General features: G+C 43.9%; 1 protein-coding gene across 1 annotated transcript in view; it reads left to right on the top strand.

Annotated features, from left to right (window-relative positions):
* The window catches only part of LOC124041217 (glutamate receptor ionotropic, delta-1-like), a 379,802-nt gene that overhangs the window by 334,427 nt on the left and 24,603 nt on the right, over window positions 1–20,772 (top strand). The window contains exons 9-11 of the mRNA XM_046358554.1: window positions 7,158–7,259; window positions 16,015–16,212; window positions 20,046–20,376. Of these exons, the coding sequence (XP_046214510.1) occupies window positions 7,158–7,259; window positions 16,015–16,212; window positions 20,046–20,376 (631 nt within the window). The remainder of the gene's footprint in view (window positions 1–7,157; window positions 7,260–16,014; window positions 16,213–20,045; window positions 20,377–20,772) is intronic.

The following is a 20,772-nucleotide window of genomic DNA, read 5'->3' as shown; positions in this document are numbered from 1 at the left end:
AACCAAATGAAGAGTGAAATACTATTTCCTAGTTGCTATATGTACACTTAGTTTCCTCTAGCAATCGCTCAGTGCTGCTGAGCGATGTATGTTGTGGTTCTTGGTTCAGTCAGCAGATTTAGTTAATGAGTTCCTACTCATGTTTCTCATTTAAAAAGCTATTCAGTTGTCTGTTATTCCTCCTGAATACATATCATACACAGATAGAAATAGACAGGAAGAGAAACAGATGAAAAGAGAGAGTGAGTGTAAGAGAAAGAAGTCCCTTAGGTAACATAGGACTTCCATCCTAGCCATATGCCATGACCCTCATTGGCTCTTCTCTGAGCGATGTAATCTTCGCAGGGAAGTCGATAGGTAATCTCTCTTTACCACCCTCTCTTTCTCTCTCTCGCATTCCTTCCCTCTCTTATTCTCTATTACCATCTAACGCAGAGATAGAGTAGTGGAAGCTCGTGGGAGGCTAGAATGACAGACAGGCACCACATCTGCCTGTCTCTGCTTTGGAGCTCTTTAAAATGTCATTTTGTACGCTAAGATTGTTTATCATATATTCCAGGGGGAGTGGGGTAAAGCTTCAGACCCCGCCCCATCGTTTTATCCCAGTTAAGGGACACAAAGGTAACCATGGGACTAAAAATATTCAGAAAGACCTCTCTACGCACACATACATACACACTGCACGGCATACTACGAGGGAGTAAGAATTTTGTGGTAAATTAGGATCTTGGTGGTGTGATGGGGATGTCGATATGTAAACATCAGGCTTTTGGTGCTGATGGTGGAAATTGCTCAAACAAGGCAAAACTGTTTTAATGAGGCCTTTTGGAGGGGACTGTGAAAATGAACAGTATATTCCCTTGCCAACTTGGAACTGATGCTGAAGATCATTATGTAGTTTTGAGTGTAAGGTGTTTTGACATCCTTTGCATAGTTCAGTGTTGTGGAGTTCTGTTATGGATAGTTATAAACTAGATAAGCCTGCAGTTACCATATCAGTGTCAATAGCTGTCATAAACTATAGTCGTCACAGCAGCATTTCCTTTCCAAGAAGAAGAACATGACAAAATCCTTAGTAATTTATTAATTTGTGTTTCTCTACTTTTCTTAATTCAAAAGGCAATCGCACATCTGAGTAACCTTCGTTGCAGGTGCATGGTAACAGTTGAATAAGATGAGAAAAAATAAGAAACCCGCACACTACTCTTGCTAGTATAACTGCTCTTCATTAAGCTTTACGTATCAGCCTCAAGGCATTCGTCAGAGCTTTTCTTGAAATACAATCCTATATGGAGAGAAAATCATGCTCGGTCAAAGTGTAACGATCTTCGTCTTCATCGGATGAGGAGTAGGAAGGATCGGACCAAAATGCAGCGTGATAAGTGTCCATGATTATTTATATTCACAGAACACGAAAATACAAAATAACAAAGTGAATGTAAGAGATGAAAATCGAAACAGACCTGAAAGGTGAAAACACAAAACAGGAAACAACTACCCACAATCACCAGGTGGGAAAAGGCTACCTAAGTATGGTTCTCAATCAGAGACAGGATACCCTGGGCCAAAACGGCCCACCGGAGACCAAACACGCTGGGCTGGCACAATCCGCCCTGGCTGGATGCGTACTCTCCCATGGCACTTGCGGGGGGCACGTTGCTTCCGGTAAGCACGGGGAGTTGGCCCCCCCAAATTTTTTTGGGGGGGGGGCTGCCTCTCGTGCCTGCTGCGCTGCCTTACCTCATATCACCGCCTCTCTGCTTTCGCCGCCTCCAGTTCAGCTTTTGGGCGGCGATATTCCGGTAAGGGACTCGAGGGTCCCTTACCGTCCAATATCTCCTCCCAAGTCCAGGAGTCCATCATCCTCTGCTCCTCCTTACCACGCTGCTGCTTGGTCCGTTGGTGGTGAGTAGTTCTGTAACGATCTTCGTCTTTATGGGATGATGAGTAGGAAGGATCGGACCAAAACGCAGCGTGGTAAGTGTCCATGATTATTTATATTCACAGAACACGAAAATACAAAATAACAAAGTGAATGTAAGAGATGAAAATAGAAACAAACAAAACAGGAAACAACTACCCACAAACACCAGGTGGGAAATGGCTACCCAAGTATGGTTCTCAATCAGAAACAACGATAGACAGGTGCCTCTGATTGGGAACCATACCAGGCCAAACACATAGAAAAGAAAACATAGAAAAACAACATAGAATGCCCACCCCAACTCACGCCCCGACCAAACCAAAATAGAGACATAAAAAAGGAACTACGTTCAGAGCGTGACACAAAGCTGTGTTGATCTCTGCACTAAGACACACGCGGGCATGCAAGTGCACTCTAAATGTATTGTAAAGTGTTACAAATAAACAAATCTATTGAAAATAGTTTTAGACATTACAGTACATCTTGTAGTGTTCTTGTCTCCTTCATGTGTTATCTGCATGTCACAAAGGACATGGTTGTGTTCTTTTGTATGACCTTTGTATGCGGAGCTTTGTGTCGAAGAAGTCTTTAGTAAAGGGCCTGGAGAGACTTCTCTGTGGTACCCAGAGGACCTGCCCACTCATGGGGAAAATAGCCCCATGTGAAGCAGGGAGAAAGCAGTGACATTTAGCGTGCGCACACACACACACACACACACACACACACACACACACACACACACACACACACACACACACACACACACACACACACACACACACACACACACACACACACACACACACACACACACACACACACACACACACACACACACACACACAAGCACACACAAGCACAGACACACACACAAACACACAAGCACACACACAAGGACCAAATGAATACGGACGTGTTAGACTAGATTGTAATAGACATTGACCAGGTGCAAAGATAAGCTGATCATCATCATCATACTTTTTAATTACATTTTTTACAATTATTTCACCTTTATTTAACCAGGGAGGCCAGTTGAGAACAAGTTCTCATTTTCAACTGCGACCTGGCCAAGATAAGCAAAGCAGGGCAACAAAACAACAACACAGAGTTACACATAAACAAACGTACAGTCAATAACACAATAGAAAAATATATATGTACAGAGTGTGCAAATGTAGAAGAGTAGGGATGTAAGGCAATAAATAAGCCATAGAGGCAAAATAATTATAATTTAGCATTAACACTGGAGTGATAGATGTGCAGATGATGATGTGCAAGTAGAGATACTGGGGTGCAAAAGAGCAAGAAGATAAATAACAATATGGGGATGAGGTAGTTGGGTGTGATTGGCTGTGTACAGGTACAGTGATCGGTAAGCTGCTGTGACAGCTGATGCTTAAAGTTAGAGTTTAGAAGACAACCGAATGTTGCTTTCTGGCATGTAGCTTAGCGATTATGAGCGTTAGGCCAATAACCATCCCTGAGCCGACTAGGTGGAAAATCTGTTGATGTGCCCCCGAGCAAGGCACTTAACCCTAATTGCTCCTATATGTCTCTCTGGATAATGACTAAAATGTCTAATATCCCACCCACACACCAAATGAATTCCCTATAGAAACACAGAAAGATCATTACACTGTCTTTGGAAGTCAGAGAACCAATCAGACTTTCTTTGTACAGTGATTAAGTATGAGTAAGAGAGTCCCCTGTTTTGCAGCATAATCTGAAGGTCTTCAAGAAGAAGCCGAGGCTGGACCATGAGAACGGAGTTTTGAGGGATAAAGGAACATCAGATCATCACTATCCTTTTGTCTGTCGTTTCTATTTGGACATACAGTAGTGTTTGTACACTCACAGAGTATGTTCTGTCCTGAATGTATTGACATTGATCGCTAGATGTTTCTGTTTAGGCTTACATTGGCGGTATATGATAGACAAAGGCTTCTCACAGAATCCACATTACTGGCATTGATCCTGCTTTGTACACTGCACAGTGGGCATATATAAACAAATGTGTTTACCCAAAGTATACTTTCATTGAAACATTCTTACCATGCTTTCCACAACCACTGATACAGTATACAGTGCCTTCGGGAAGTATTCAGACCAATGGACCTTTTCCACATTTTGTTACGTTACAACCTTATTAAAAAAATAATCTCAGCAATCTTCACACAATATCCCATAATGACAAAGTAAAAACAGGTTTTTAGATTTTTTTTGCAAATTTATTACAAATAAAAAACAGATACCTTATTTACATAAGTATTCAGACCTTTTGCTATGAGACTCAAAATTCAGCTCAGGTGCATCCTGTTTCCATTGATCATCCTTGAGATGTTTCTATAAGTTGATTAGTCCACCTGTGGTAACATAAATTTATTGGAACTTGATTTGGAAAGGCACACAACTCTCTATAAAAAGTCCCACAATTGACAGTGTATGTCAGAGAAAAACCAAGCCATGAGGTCGAAGGAATTGTCTGTAGAGCGTTTTGTCTGAGATAGGTTTGTGTCGAGGCACAGGGAAGAGTACCAAAAATGTTGGCAGCATTGAAGGTCCCCAAGAACACAGTGGCCTCCATCATTCTTAGATGAAAGAAGTTTGCAACCACCAAGACTCTTCCTGAGCAATAGAGGGAGATGGGGGTTGGTCAGGGTGGTGACGGAGAACCCGATTGGGGATAGGAGAATCTTTCAGAAGGACAACCATCTCTGCAGCACTCCACCAATTAGGCCTTTATGGTAGAGTGGCCAGACAGAAGCCACTCCTCAGTAAAAGACGCATGACAGCCTGCTTGGAGTTTGCCAAAAGGCACCTAAAGACTCTCAGACAATATTCTCTGGTCTGATGAAACCAAGATTGAACTCTTTGGCCTGAATGCCAAGTGTCATGTCTGTAGGAAACCTGGCACCATCCCTATGGTGAAGCATGTTGGTGGCAGCATCATGCTGTGGGGATGTTTTTCAGAGGAAGGGACTGGGAGACTAGTCAGGATCGAGGCAAAGATGAACAGAGCAAAGTACAGAGTGATCCTTGATGAAAACCTGCTCCAGAGCACTCAGGACCTCAGACTGGGACGAAGGTTCAACTTCCAACAGGACAACGACCCTAAACACACAGCCAAGACAAGTCTCTGCATGTCCTTGAGTGGCCCAGCCAGAGCCCGGACTTGCACCCGATCGAACATCTCTGGAGAGACCTGAAAAAAAGCCGTGCAGGGACTCTCCCCATCCAACCTGACAGAGCTTGAGATGATCTGCAGAGAAGAATGGGAGAAACTTCCCATATACAGGTGTGCCAAGCTTGTAGCATCATACCCAAGAAGACTGGAGGCTGTAATCGCTGCCAAAGGTGCTTCAACAATGTACTGAGTAAAGGTTATGAATGCTTATGTAAATGTGATATTTCAGTTTCTTATTTTTAATAAATTAGCAAACATTTCTAAAAACCCGTATTTGCTTTGTCATTATAGGGGTATTGTGCATAGATTGATGATTTTTAAAAATTCTCTAGAACAAGTCTACAACCTAAGAAAATGTGGAAAAAGTCAAGGGGTCTGAATACTTTCCGAATGCACTGTATACACAGCATGAAAAACCTGTCTTTTCAAACTACGCAAATATGTTTTTTCCTTCGTCTTTTTTTCTCGCTCTTTCAAACCCAACAAATCATGTTCAATTTGAGAGAAAAAGAAACAGGAAATGAGCGAGGGAGCACTCAATATTTCATAACGCTATCAGCGTTCAAAGTTTAGAGTTGGGCTTGTGATGAAATACCCAAGTCTTAAAATAACCCATGGCTAAGAGTTTTGATCTCCCATTCCTCTTTCTTGTTCTCCTCTCCAGGGTTACTGAAGTCCTTTGTTGTGAATGGAAGTTGTAAGGTCTCCTGCACTGGGAGGTCCACTCTGTTGCACAGGATTTTACACCATCCAGACAATAGACAACACCACAGTGTACGATTGTGTGTCATATTAAAGCAGGGAATGATCTCTTTTATTGGCACAGAACAAAGACTCCCAAGGTCTTAACTGACCTTTTGTATTAATGGGTTTGTGTGAATAGTGGACTACTGGGAATAGTGCTAAAAGGGATTAACTGTGTGAAATTAAGTTTTACTGTAATGAGTTAATAAATTAATTTAAATGTCCTGGTCTGATAGAAAGTGGAAGAAAGTATGTGATTGGAACAAACCCAACAAACCAAATAACATTTTTTGTAAACATGATTTGAAACAAGCTTATAAGAAGAGTGTTTTCTATTAGTTTTGAAACATTCAGCCCACCATTATTGTAATAGGTTGTAGGCAGCAGGACGGCCATGAGAGAGGGCATGCTGCATATGGAAGACTGAGCTATGCTCTGTGTAGATACAGTCCTGGTGTCTGGCCTGAGGCCAGCTCTCTTGTCCTGTCAGCTTGGTCCCTGGGCTGCTACCAAAGAGCTGTCAGTTCTTTGTCCAGCTAGCTACTGTGATTAAGAACTTAACAGTAAAGACAACTTCTACTTCCCCAGTGAGGTGCAAAGGTAGCCAGAATAGAGGGAGGGTTGAAATTCGTGAGGGGATTGGGATTCGGTGAGGTGGTTAAACCAATGGGATGTGTGTTATCTGCTTTCATTGGCTGTCATTCTGTCAAACTGACATTCACGTCGTTGTATTAGTTGCATAATACATTGAGTTGCACTAGCTGAATCACATTGAAGGACAAGGATTTGTTTCCATAAAATATTTGAGAAATAACTTTAACACACAGCAGATGTTGTATTTTTTTCTCAGATGAACATACTAATGTTTCTGTTTTATTTGTAACCCTTGCAGTGCATTGTCGTTGGCACCACCGTCAATGTCTACATCATTATCTCCATTCCCATCATCATTATCATCATCAATGTCATCACCACCAACTCTAGCAATCAGCATCTATTGCCATGATAAGTTGCTCAGTCCGTACTCCCTCAGTATGGTTGCAAGCTGTGCGACTGATGTAGCATTTAGATAGAGGACCCTGTTACTATGCTAGAGGCAGCTCTTGTTGCCTTGGTGACCAGCTCATCTATTTGTATGGCCAGTTCGACGTGCTTCTTAAAAGTGAGTGAGTCATGTGTGCCAACTACGGTGATTAGATTTGTCATCACACACCAATTTGTGTTTTCACTGAAGATAATAGATTGTTTAATTATATTACTGACACTCCCTCTCCCTTCTCGCCTCACTTTCCCTCTCTCTCTCAGTTGGCAACTTGGGACTCAACTCGTGGGCTGAACGGTAGTCTAAAGGAGAGTCGTATAGAAAACGGCATGCAAGGAGTGACGGTCAAAGTGGTAACATTACTGGTAAGTGCCTTCTCCCTACCAACTCAATGCCATCTCCCTACCAACTCACTGCCAACTCAATGCCATCTCCCTACCAACTCACTGCCAACTCAATGCCATCTCCCTACCAACTCACTGCCAACTCAATGCCATCTCCCTACCAACTCACTGCCAACTCAATGCCATCTCCCTATCAACTCACTGCCAACTCAATGCCTTCTCCCTACCAACTCACTGCCAACTCAATGCCATCTCCCTACCAACTCACTGCCATCTCCCTACCAACTCACTGCCAACTCAATGCCATCTCCCTACCAACTCACTGCCAACTCAATGCCATCTCCCTACCAACTCAATGCCATCTCCCTACCAACTCACTGCCAACTCAATGCCATCTCCCTACCAACTCAATGCCAACTCACTGCCATCTCCCTACCAACTCACTACCAACTCAATGCCATCTCCCTACCAACTCAATGCCATCTCCCTACCAACTCACTACCAACTCAATGCCATCTCCCTACCATCTCACTACCAACTCAATGCCATCTCCCTACCAACTCAATGCCAACTCAATGCCATCTCACTACCAACTCACTGCCAACTCACTGCCAACTCAATGCCATCTCACTACCAACTCAATGCCATCTCCCTACCAACTCACTGCTAACTCAATGCCATCTCCCTACCAACTCAATGCCAACTCAATGCCATCTCCCTACCAACTCACTGCCAACTCAATGCCATCTCCCTACCAACTCACTTTCCAACTCAATGCCATCTCCCTACCAACGCACTGCCAACTCAATGCCATCTCCCTACCAACTCACTGCCAACTCAATGCCATCTCCCTACCAACTCACTGCCAACTCAATGCCATCTCCCTACCAACTCACTGCCAACTCAATGCCATCTCCTCTACCAACTCACTTCTCCCTACCAACTCAATGCCAACTCAATCCCTACCAACTCAATGCCAGCTCCCTACCAACTCACTGCCAACTCAATGCCATCTCCCTACCAACTCAATGCCAACTCAATGCCATCTCCCTACCAACTCACTGCCAACTCAATGCCATCTCCCTACCAACTCAATGCCATCTCCCTACCAACTCACTACCAACTCAATGCCATCTCCCTACCATCTCACTACCAACTCAATGCCATCTCCCTACCAACTCAATGCCAACTCAATGCCATCTCACTACCAACTCACTGCCAACTCACTGCCAACTCAATGCCATCTCACTACCAACTCAATGCCTTCTCCCTACCAACTCACTGCCAATTCATCTCCCTACCAACTCAATGCCATCTCACTACCAACTCAATGCCTTCTCACTACCAACTCACTGCTAACTCAATGCCATCTCCCTACCAACTCAATGCCAACTCAATGCCATCTCCCTACCAACTCACTGCCAACTCAATGCCATCTCCCTACCAACTCAATGCCATATCCCTACCAACTCAATGCCAACTCAATGCCATCTCACTACCAACTCACTGCCAACTCACTGCCAACTCAATGCCATCTCACTACCAACTCAATGCCTTCTCCCTACCAACTCACTGCCAACTCAATGCCATCTCACTACCAACTCAATGCCTTCTCACTACCAACTCACTGCTAACTCAATGCCATCTCCCTACCAACTCAATGCCAACTCAATGCCATCTCCCTACCAACTCACTGCCAACTCAATGCCATCTCCCTACCAACTCAATGCCAGCTCCCTACCAACTCACTGCCAACTCAATGCCATCTCACTACCAACTCACTGCCAACTCACTGCCAACTCAATGCCAGCTCCCTACCAACTCAATGCCAACTCAATGCCATCTCCCTACCAACTCACTGCCAACTCAATGCCATCTCCCTACCAACTCAATGCCATCTCCCTACCAACACACTGCCAACTCAATGACATCTCCCTACCAATTCAATGCCAGCTCCCTACCAACTCACTGCCAACTCAATGCCATCTCACTACCAACTCACTGCCAACTCACTGCCAACTCAATGCCAGCTCCCTACCAACTCAATGCCAACTCAATGCCATCTCCCTACCAACTGACTGCCAACTCAATGCCATCTCCCTACCAACTCAATGCCAGCTCCCTACCAACTCACTGCCAACTCAATGCCATCTCACTACCAACCCACTGCCAACTCACTGCCATCTCACTGCCAACTCAATGCCATCTCACTACCAACTCACTGCCAACTCACTGCCAACTCAATGCCATCTCCCTACCAACGCACTGCCAACTCAATGCCATCTCCCTACCAACTCACTGCCAACTCAATGCCATCTCCCTACCAACTGCCAACTCAATGCCATCTCCCTACCAACTCACTGCCAACTCAATGCCATCTCCCTACCAACTCACTGCCAACTCAATGCCATCTCCCTACCAACTCAATGCCAGCTCCCTACCAACTCACTGCCAACTCAATGCCAGCTCCCTACCAACTCAATGCCAACTCACTGCCAACTCAATGCCATCTCACTACCAACTCAATGCCATCTCCCTACCAACTCAATGCCAACTCAATGCCATCTCCCTACCAACTCAATGCCAACTCAATGCCATCTCCCTACCAACTCACTGCCATCTCACTCCCTACCAACTCAATGCCATCTCCCTACCAACTCAATGCCAACTCAATGCCATCTCACTACCAACTCACTGCCAACTCACTGCCAACTCAATGCCATCTCACTACCAACTCAATGCCTTCTCCCTACCAACTCACTGCCAATTCACTGCCAACTCAATGCCATCTCACTACCAACTCAATGCCTTCTCACTACCAACTCACTGCTAACTCAATGCCATCTCCCTACCAACTCAATGCCAACTCAATGCCATCTCCCTACCAACTCACTGCCAACTCAATGCCATCTCCCTACCAACTCAATGCCATCTCCCTACCAACTCAATGCCAACTCAATGCCATCTCACTACCAACTCACTGCCAACTCACTGCCAACTCAATGCCATCTCACTACCAACTCAATGCCTTCTCCCTACCAACTCACTGCCAATTCACTGCCAACTCAATGCCATCTCACTACCAACTCAATGCCTTCTCACTACCAACTCACTGCTAACTCAATGCCATCTCCCTACCAACTCAATGCCAACTCAATGCCATCTCCCTACCAACTCACTGCCAACTCAATGCCATCTCCCTACCAACTCAATGCCAGCTCCCTACCAACTCACTGCCAACTCAATGCCATCTCACTACCAACTCACTGCCAACTCACTGCCAACTCAATGCCAGCTCCCTACCAACTCAATGCCAACTCAATGCCATCTCCCTACCAACTCACTGCCAACTCAATGCCATCTCCCTACCAACTCAATGCCATCTCCCTACCAACACACTGCCAACTCAATGACATCTCCCTACCAATTCAATGCCAGCTCCCTACCAACTCACTGCCAACTCAATGCCATCTCACTACCAACTCACTGCCAACTCACTGCCAACTCAATGCCAGCTCCCTACCAACTCAATGCCAACTCAATGCCATCTCCTACCAACTCACTGCCAACTCAATGCCATCTCCCTACCAACTCAATGCCATCTCCCTACCAACTCACTGCCAACTCAATGACATCTCCCTACCAATTCAATGCCAGCTCCCTACCAACTCACTGCCAACTCAATGCCATCTCACTACCAACTCACTGCCAACTCACTGCCAACTCAATGCCACTCCCTACCAACTCAATGCCAACTCAATGCCAACTCAATGCCATCTCCCTACCAACTGACTGCCAACTCAATGCCATCTCCCTACCAACTCAATGCCAGCTCCCTACCAACTCACTGCCAACTCAATGCCATCTCACTACCAACCCACTGCCAACTCACTGCCATCTCACTGCCAACTCAATGCCATCTCACTACCAACTCACTGCCAACTCACTGCCAACTAAATGCCAACTCACTGCCAACTCAATGCCATCTCCTTAACAACTCACTGCCAACTCAATGCCATCTCCCTACCAACTCAATGCCATCTCCCTACCAACTCACTGCCAAGTCAATGCCATCTCCCTACCAACTCAATGCCAGCTCCCTACCAACTCACTGCCAACTCAATGCCATCTCACTACCAACTCACTGCCAACTCACTGCCAACTCAATGCCAACTCAATGCCATCTCCCTACCAACTCAATGCCATCTCACTACCAACTCACTGCCATCTCACTACCAACTCACTGCCATCTCACTACCAACTCAATGCCATCTCACTACCAACTCACTGCCATCTCACTACCAACTCACTGCCATCTCCCTACCAACTCAATGCCATCTCACTACCAACTCACTGCCATCTCACTACCAACTCACTGCCATCTCACTGCCAACTCACTGCCAACTCAATGCCATCTCACTACCAACTCACTGCCATCTCACTACCAACTCACTGCCATCTCCCTACCAACTCAATGCCATCTCACTACCAACTCACTGCCATCTCACTACCAACTCACTGCCATCTCCCTACCAACTCACTGCCAACTCAATGCCATCTCCCTACCAACTCACTGCCAACTCAATGCCATCTCACTACCAACTCACTGCCATCTCACTACCAACTCAATGCCAACTCAATGCCATCTCCCTACCAACTCACTGCCAACTCAATGCCATCTCCCTACCAACTCAATGCCAGCTCCCTACCAACTCACTGCCAACTCAATGCCAGCTCCCTACCAACTCAATGCCAACTCACTGCCATCTCCCTACCAACTCACTACCAACTCAATGCCATCTCCCTACCAACTCAATGCCAACTCAATGCCATCTCCCTACCAACTCACTACCAACTCAATGCCATCTCCCTACCATCTCCCTACCAACTCAATGCCATCTCCCTACCAACTCAATGCCAACTCAATGCCATCTCACTACCAACTCACTGCCAACTCAATGCCATCTCACTACCAACTCAATGCCTTCTCCCTACCAACTCACTGCCAATTCACTGCCAACTCAATGCCATCTCACTACCAACTCAATGCCTTCTCACTACCAACTCACTGCTAACTCAATGCCATCTCCCTACCAACTCAATGCCAACTCAATGCCATCTCCCTACCAACTCACTGCCAACTCAATGCCATCTCCCTACCAACTCAATGCCAGCTCCCTACCAACTCACTGCCAACTCAATGCCATCTCACTACCAACTCACTGCCAACTCACTGCCAACTCAATGCCAGCTCCCTACCAACTCAATGCCAACTCAATGCCATCTCCCTACCAACTCACTGCCAACTCAATGCCATCTCCCTACCAACTCAATGCCATCTCCCTACCAACTCACTGCCAACTCAATGACATCTCCCTACCAATTCAATGCCAGCTCCCTACCAACTCACTGCCAACTCAATGCCATCTCACTACCAACTCACTGCCAACTCACTGCCAACTCAATGCCAGCTCCCTACCAACTCAATGCCAACTCAATGCCATCTCCCTACCAACTGACTGCCAACTCAATGCCATCTCCCTACCAACTCAATGCCAGCTCCCTACCAACTCACTGCCAACTCAATGCCATCTCACTACCAACCCACTGCCAACTCACTGCCATCTCACTGCCAACTAAATGCCAACTCACTGCCAACTCAATGCCATCTCCTTACCAACTCACTGCCAACTCAATGCCATCTCCCTACCAACTCAATGCCATCTCCCTACCAACTCACTGCCAAGTCAATGCCATCTCCCTACCAACTCAATGCCAGCTCCCTACCAACTCACTGCCAACTCAATGCCATCTCACTACCAACTCACTGCCAACTCAATGCCAACTCAATGCCATCTCACTACCAACTCAATGCCATCTCACTACCAACTCAATGCCATCTCACTACCAACTCACTGCCATCTCACTACCAACTCACTGCCATCTCACTACCAACTCAATGCCATCTCACTACAAACTCACTGCCATCTCACTACCAACTCACTGCCATCTCCCTACCAACTCAATTCCATCTCACTACCAACTCACTGCCATCTCACTACCAACTCACTGCCATCTCACTGCCAACTCAATGCCATCTCACTACCAACTCACTGCCAACTCAATGCCATCTCACTACCAACTCACTGCCAACTCAATGCCATCTCACTACCAACTCACTGCCAACTCAATGCCATCTCACTACCAACTCACTGCCAACTCAATGCCATCTCACTACCAACTCACTGCCAACTCAATGCCATCTCCCTACCAACTCACTGCCAACTCAATGCCATCTCACTACCAACTCACTGCCAACTCAATGCCATCTCACTACCAACTCACTGCCAACTCAATGCCATCTCCCTACCAACTCACTGCCAACTCAATGCCATCTCACTACCAACTCACTGCCAACTCAATGCCATCTCACTACCAACTCATTGCCAACTCAATGCCATCTCCCTACCAACTCACTGCCAACTCAATGCCATCTCACTACCAACTCACTGCCATCTCACTACCAACTCACTGCCAACTCAATGCCATCTCACTTCCAACTCACTGCCAACTCAATGCCATCTCCCTACCAACTCACTGCCAACTCAATCCCATCTCACTACCAACTCACTGCCAACTCAATGCCATCTCACTACCAACTCAATACCAACTGTCGACTTTGATGCTATACTCCGCCTGGTCACTATGTCATTTCTTGTGTAGTAGGATTAGGACATAATGTGAGGTCTTCTTCTCAATCTGGCTCTGTAGATCTTACGAAAAGGCCGGCCCTAACCCTTTGAGGGCCCGAAGCAACATTTTAGTGGCCAAAAATTGTCATCTTGACTTATGGTAGAGAGACATTTTTGCAATTTTATAGATAATTTCCTGCAGTTATTCTACTATTTTTGCAATGACTTATGCCATGTTAATATGATATCTGAGTGAGAGTGACTAACGAAATCAATGGGGGACCTCCGGAGGTCAGGGCCCCTGGGCACGTGCCCTGCGTTCGGAATTCAACCATCATTACTACAAGTTTGTGGCGAAATCCTGCCCTTCTGCACATCCTGCACTACTTTAGGAACACACGAGCTGTCAGGAAGGAGGAAATAAATATCTCTCTTCCGTCTCTGTGTAATAGCTCTCGGTTGGTGCGGCAGTTTTGACGGTGTGCGCAACTGTTTCCCGAAGTCTTGTTTATTTTCGCCGCACTTAGTTTCTGAACGTTTTAAGTCAGGTCGCCGTGTACAGCTCTACTGTGTGTTTAGAATCTGTTGGGACCGCTCTTTCCATTGATTGCATGGATCGTTAGCAAAATTGTTGTGGAGTTTTTATGAGACAAACTAAACTAACCAAAGTATGTGTCAGGCGGAGGAAGGTACGAATGAAGCTTCAACACTGGAGTAGCCTTCAACACTGGAGTAGCCTTCAACACTGGAGGAGCTTTCAACACTGGAGTAGCCTTCAACACTGGAGTAGCCTTCAACACTGGAGTAGCCTTCAACAGCTAAACCCTCTCTCCCTCTCTCTATTTCTCTCTTCAGTCCTTTACACTGAAAAATGTTTTTCTCTCACTGTGCTGTGCTCCTTTTTTTCTTGTGCTGGTGTGGATCTTTTGCACAGCAGTACTTACTGTAAGGGAGGTTGCGTGTGAGTTTATAATTTTTTATACTTTTTTGAACTGTATTAATTTTTTGTGGGACTACTGAAATTTGGTTTATACAGTCATGCCCCACTCACTCCTCCACTGGCAGGTAATACAGATTATTGCAAATCCCGTATGGTTGATAACTGGGTTCTTTCTGGTCAGTTGTGTCTATGAAGTTGCCTCTGAGTTGCTCTAACATTCTTATTGTATGAGGTATTATTGGTTGGTTTACCTCTGTGCTGTGACTGGTGTTCATGTGGTGTGTGTTATCCATTCTCTCCACTGGCTACCTGGCAAACAGGTAGGGCCAGTAACTGACATAACTAGAGAAAAACTGCTGATGTACAACCAAATTTCGAAATTGTGTATTCTACTAATCTAACCCTCAACAGTAAATTGAAACCCCGACTGAGTTCTTAAAAACTAGCAGCCACGAGGGCCCTAAGCAGTCATTTATGTCACTTAGTGGCTAGAGCCGGCCCTGATCTAGGACATCAGTAAGACATAAACTCCAACCATACAGCTCTTCCTTAGCTGCTGGTCCAGTAACATTCTGTTCTCTCTCTTCACACAAGATTTACCTGCTCCATATTTATTCAAATAAGTTCTGCTCGGCTTCCTCTTGGCAGTGCCATTTAATCATGTCGTTTTTCCAGTCCACCCCAGCAGCTTTCCTCCTCAACTCACTTTTCCACCCATTCAGTTCAGCCCTGACATTCTCTCCCATAAAGAAGAGCCATGGTTTACTGCAGTAAATTTAGAGTGGTATTTTCTGCCTGATGAAGTGTCACATATCCACAGTAATGGGTGTTACAGGTCAACAACCACCCAGAAGACTTGTTATGAAGATGAAGTTTGACTTAGAAACTGCAGCTAGTCTTCAGAAAGTTGTCACACAAAAGTCCTAAATGACAAAAATACTGTTCTACCTGTCGGTTGAACTGGACCAGTTAATGAAACTAGGCTAGCCTTTTGGCAATTTAATGCACACAGACACAACTCTGTAAAATGTACAGTAGTGTTTTAACTTTTGGCTACACAAGGATGTTGAGCCAAGTCATGTAGTTAAAGTTAAGTTGTACTTCTAAGCCCAACTGATGTCTTGTTATTTATGTTATCCAACAGGAGGATCCCTTTGTGATGGTAGCTGAGAACATCCTTGGCCAACCTAAACGCTACAAAGGCTTCTCCATCGATGTTCTGGATTCTCTGGCCAAGATTCTGGGCTTCAAGTATGAGATCTACCAGGTGGCTGATGGGAAGTATGGCTCTCCTACCTCAAATGGCTCCTGGAACGGCATGATCGGAGATCTCATCAGTAAGGTAAGTCTGTCAATCACAACTGGAGTTTGTACTGTTGATCGATGGTGTGCTGTTGACTGCTCTGGGGACGTCATCTTGCATATTGCTGCAGTTCTCTCAGCCCTTGGAAGCTGACTGTAGTGGAGTAGAGTCCATTAGAGTTTGGGCCTTCTTGGAAAGATACTTCACCGCACATGTTCTTCAGTGTGATGGCTCGCTTTTTTGACAGATCTGTTATGGCCAAATGATGTTTGCATCAGAGTGGGTCACTATAGTCTGGCCATCAGGCTGACAGCCAGGCTGCTCCAGACAAAGCACTCCCACCAGTGCAGGAGGGACTTCAACTCAGCCGGCGGACAATGCTAACAGTAGGGGAGTGAGTGGGCAGGGGGGGAGTGAGTGAGCATGGGACAATTATATCACCCAATGGAGTAGAGAATAACCAGTAGAAATAAGACTGTTGGCTTTTTTACGATCGTTTGCACAATGTGCATGTCCCTGTCATTTCCTGTAAGTGAGCTTGCTGCAGAGAATGTAGCCCAGGTGGGCTACTTTTCAGCCCTTCATGCTAACGATAATCTGCGGACAACATCACTTAATGGAGGGAGAACTTATCTTTGATTATGGCCTTGAGTTAGAGAACTAGTGTTTAACCCAACAATCCAGACATATGATTTGTGTCATAGGGTCCCACTCTAGCGGCAGGTGTCCAAAACCATGCTATTACCAGAGTGGTGACAATGCTGTGAAATGAGGGGAAAACATGTACACCAACACTGGATACGAGCAACATATGATAGTGTACTGTAACTCTGTCATTTGAGATCAAATTTTACAATAAAGCTTTACAAAAAAATGATTTAGTTGATTGCCATGTGGAATGTCTGACCTCTAAAGGTCTGCGTTAGGGCCAGGGACCTCATTATCACAATACTTAGGTGCCAATATGATATGTATTGTGATTCTCACACTTCTATATGTATTGTGATTCTCACAGTTCTATATGTATTGTGATTCTCCCAGTTCTATATGTATTGTGATTCTCCCAGTTCTATATGTATTGTGATTCTCACACTTCTATATGTATTGTGATTCTCACAGTTCTATATGTATTGTGATTCTCACGCTTGTTTATGTATTGTGATTCTCACACTTCTATATGTATTGTGATTCTCACAGTTCTATATGTATTGTGATTCTCACACTCCTATATGTATTGTGATTCTCACGCTTCTTTATGTATTGTGATTCTCACGCTTCTTTATGTATTGTGATTCTCACACTTCTATATGTATTGTGATTCTCCCAGTTCTATATGTATTGTGATTCTCCCAGTTCTATATGTATTGTGATTCTCCCAGTTCTATATGTATTGTGATTCTCACAGATCTATATGTATTGTGATTCTCACAGTTCTATATGTATTGTGATTCTCACAGTTCTATATGTATTGTGATTCTCACAGTTCTATATGTATTGTGATTCTCACGCTTCTTTATGTATTGTGATTCTCACGCTTCTTTATGTATTGTGATTCTCACACTTCTATATGTATTGTGATTCTCACACTTCTATATGTATTGTGATTCGATACTGCAATTATTTTTGGCAATATGATGTTCCAAACTTATTGCTCACTATATGTCTGCTGCAGAGAGATGAGAGAGAGCATGAGAAAACATGGTCTCATCAGAAGGGAAATAGAAGTGCTGAAAATATGTTGGCTCACTGTTTAAAAAGAAGATGGAGAACAAGCTATAGGATGACAAATACCAGAGTTTTGACGCAGGTACAGCTGACTAGCGCTAACCAACCCTACCTATAGTATAACTTCTATAGTATAACCCTACCTATAGTATAACTTCAATAATATAACCCTACCTATAGTATAACTACTATTTGCATACCACCCTGGCTTGCTTCTGAAGCTAAGCAGGGTTGGTCCTGGTCAGTTCCTGGATGGGAGATCAGATGCTGCTGGAAGTCTAAAAAATCTGGTCTAAAAAAATATCCCAATGCCCCAGGGCAGTGATTGGGGACACTGCCCTGTGTAGAGTGTTGTCTTTCAGATGGGATGTTAAATGGGTGTCCTGACTCTCTGAGGTCATTAAAGATCCCATGGACTTATCGTAAGAGTAGGGGTGTTAACCCCGGTGTCCTGGCTAAATTCCCAATCTGGCCCTCAAACCATCACGGTCACCTAATAATCCCCAGTTTACAATTGGCTCATTCATCCCCCTCCTCTCCCCTGAAACTATTCCCCAGGTCGTTGCTGCAAATGAGAACGTGTTCTCAGTCAACTTACCTGGTAAAATAATGGATAAATAAGTATAGTATAACCCTACCTATAGTATAACTTCTATAGTATAACCCTACCTATAGTATAACTTCTATAGTATAACCCTCCCTATAGTATAACTTCTATAGTATAACCCTCCCTATAGTATAACTTCTATAGTATAACCCTACCTATAGTATAACCCTACCTATAGTATAACTTCTATAGTATAACCCTCCCTATAGTATAACTTCTATAGTATAACCCTACCTATAGTATAACTTCTATAGTATAACCCTCCCTATAGTATAACTTCTATAGTATAACCCTCCCTATAGTATAACTTCTATAGTATAACCCTACCTATAGTATAACCCTACCTATAGTATAACTTCTATAGTATAACCCTCCCTATAGTATAACTTCTATAGTATAACCCTACCTATAGTATAACTTCTATAGTATAACCCTACCTATAGTATAACCCTACCTATAGTATAACTTCTATAGTATAACCCTCCCTATAGTATAACTTCTATAGTATAACCCTACCTATAGTATAACTTCTATAGTATAACCCTACCTATAGTATAACACTACCTATAGTATAACTTCTATAGTATAACCCTACCTATAGTATAACTTCTATAGTATAACCCTACCTATAGTATAACCCTACCTATAGTCTAACTTCTATAGTATAACCCTACCTATAGTATAACCCTACCTATAGTCTAACTTCTATAGTATAACCCTACCTATAGTATAAACCTACCTATAGTATAACTTCTATAGTATAACCCTACCTATAGTATAACTTCTATAGTATAACCCTACCTATAGTATAACTTCTATAGTATAACCCTACCTATAGTATAAATTCTATAGTATAACCCTACCTATAGCATAACCCTACCTATAGTCTAACTTCTATAGTATAACCCTACCTATAGCATAACCCTACCTATAGTCTAACTTCTATAGTATAACCCTACCTATAGTATAACTTCTATAGTATAACCCTACCTATAGTATAACTTCTATAGTATAACCCTACCTATAGTATAAATTCTATAGTATAACCCTACCTATAGCATAACCCTACCTATAGTCTAACTTCTATAGTATAACCCTACCTATAGTATAACTTCGGAGGATTTAAAAAATATATATATATATTTTTATTTTTTTATATTTTTTTATTCATTGAATACAAAATGATACTTGGAGTTAAATATTGATATAATATCATCCAAAAATAATATTGCGATATATAAATGTATCAAATGTTTCCCCATCCATTTCTGCACGGCCTTCTGTTGTGTGAAATAGAACAAGTGTGAAAGAAAGAAATAACAGAGGGCAAAATCTTGTCGCTTTCATTTCAAGCCCATACAAAGAACAAACGGAAAAGCCACAACACAGACACTTTACAGTGTTATTACATCCACTTTTTTCTGTGACTTTGGCCTCAAGATAAAATGAAATGGCAAACATCAACAAACAGATTATTATCTCTGAACCAACATCTTAAATGTCATGGCTGTAACTGATGTATCTCTCTATCTATCCACAGCGAGCAGACTTGGCAGTATCAGCCATCACCATAACTCCAGAGAGGGAGAGCGTGGTGGACTTTAGCAAGCGCTACCTGGACTACTCCGTGGGGATTCTGATGAGGAAGTCAGAGGAGAAGATCAATATTTTCTCTCTCCTGGCGCCCTTTGACCTGGCTGTGTGGGCGTGCATCGCAGCCGCCATCCCCGTGGTTGGGGTCATGATCTTCATCCTGAGGCGCGTCCAGTCAGTCCGCTCCCAGAATCCCCCAGGGGGACACCAGGCCACCTCTGTGTCCACCTCCCTCCAGAGCGCCATCTGGATTGTCTACGGAGCCTTTGTACAGCAAGGTGAGCTTGGTAATGGGGCATCAAAAGAAAAATAAATAGGGTACACCAGCATCTTGCAGCAAAGTTGCTTCATATATAGTGAAATGCTTACTTGTTACAATATCACCAACAACAAGACAGCGACTTTTTACCATTGTGGTTCCTCAGTCCGTTGGCAGCAATATGACACCAACATAGATATATCCATAGATGGCTAGATGTATATATATACAGAACCTGTCAAAAGTTTGGACACACCTACTCATTCCAGGGTTTTTCTTAATATTTTACATTTTTCTACATTGTAGAATAATAGTGAAGACATCAAAACTATGAAATAACACATATGGAATCATGTAGTAACCAAAAAAGTGTTAAATGAAAATATATTTTATTTTAGAGATTCTTTAAAGTAGC

This window comes from Oncorhynchus gorbuscha, linkage group LG08 (assembly GCF_021184085.1).
Source record: "Oncorhynchus gorbuscha isolate QuinsamMale2020 ecotype Even-year linkage group LG08, OgorEven_v1.0, whole genome shotgun sequence".
Classification (NCBI taxonomy): domain Eukaryota; kingdom Metazoa; phylum Chordata; class Actinopteri; order Salmoniformes; family Salmonidae; genus Oncorhynchus; species Oncorhynchus gorbuscha.
The sequence above is the reverse complement of the archived record's forward strand: the minus strand, read 5'-3'. Positions and strand labels throughout refer to the sequence as shown.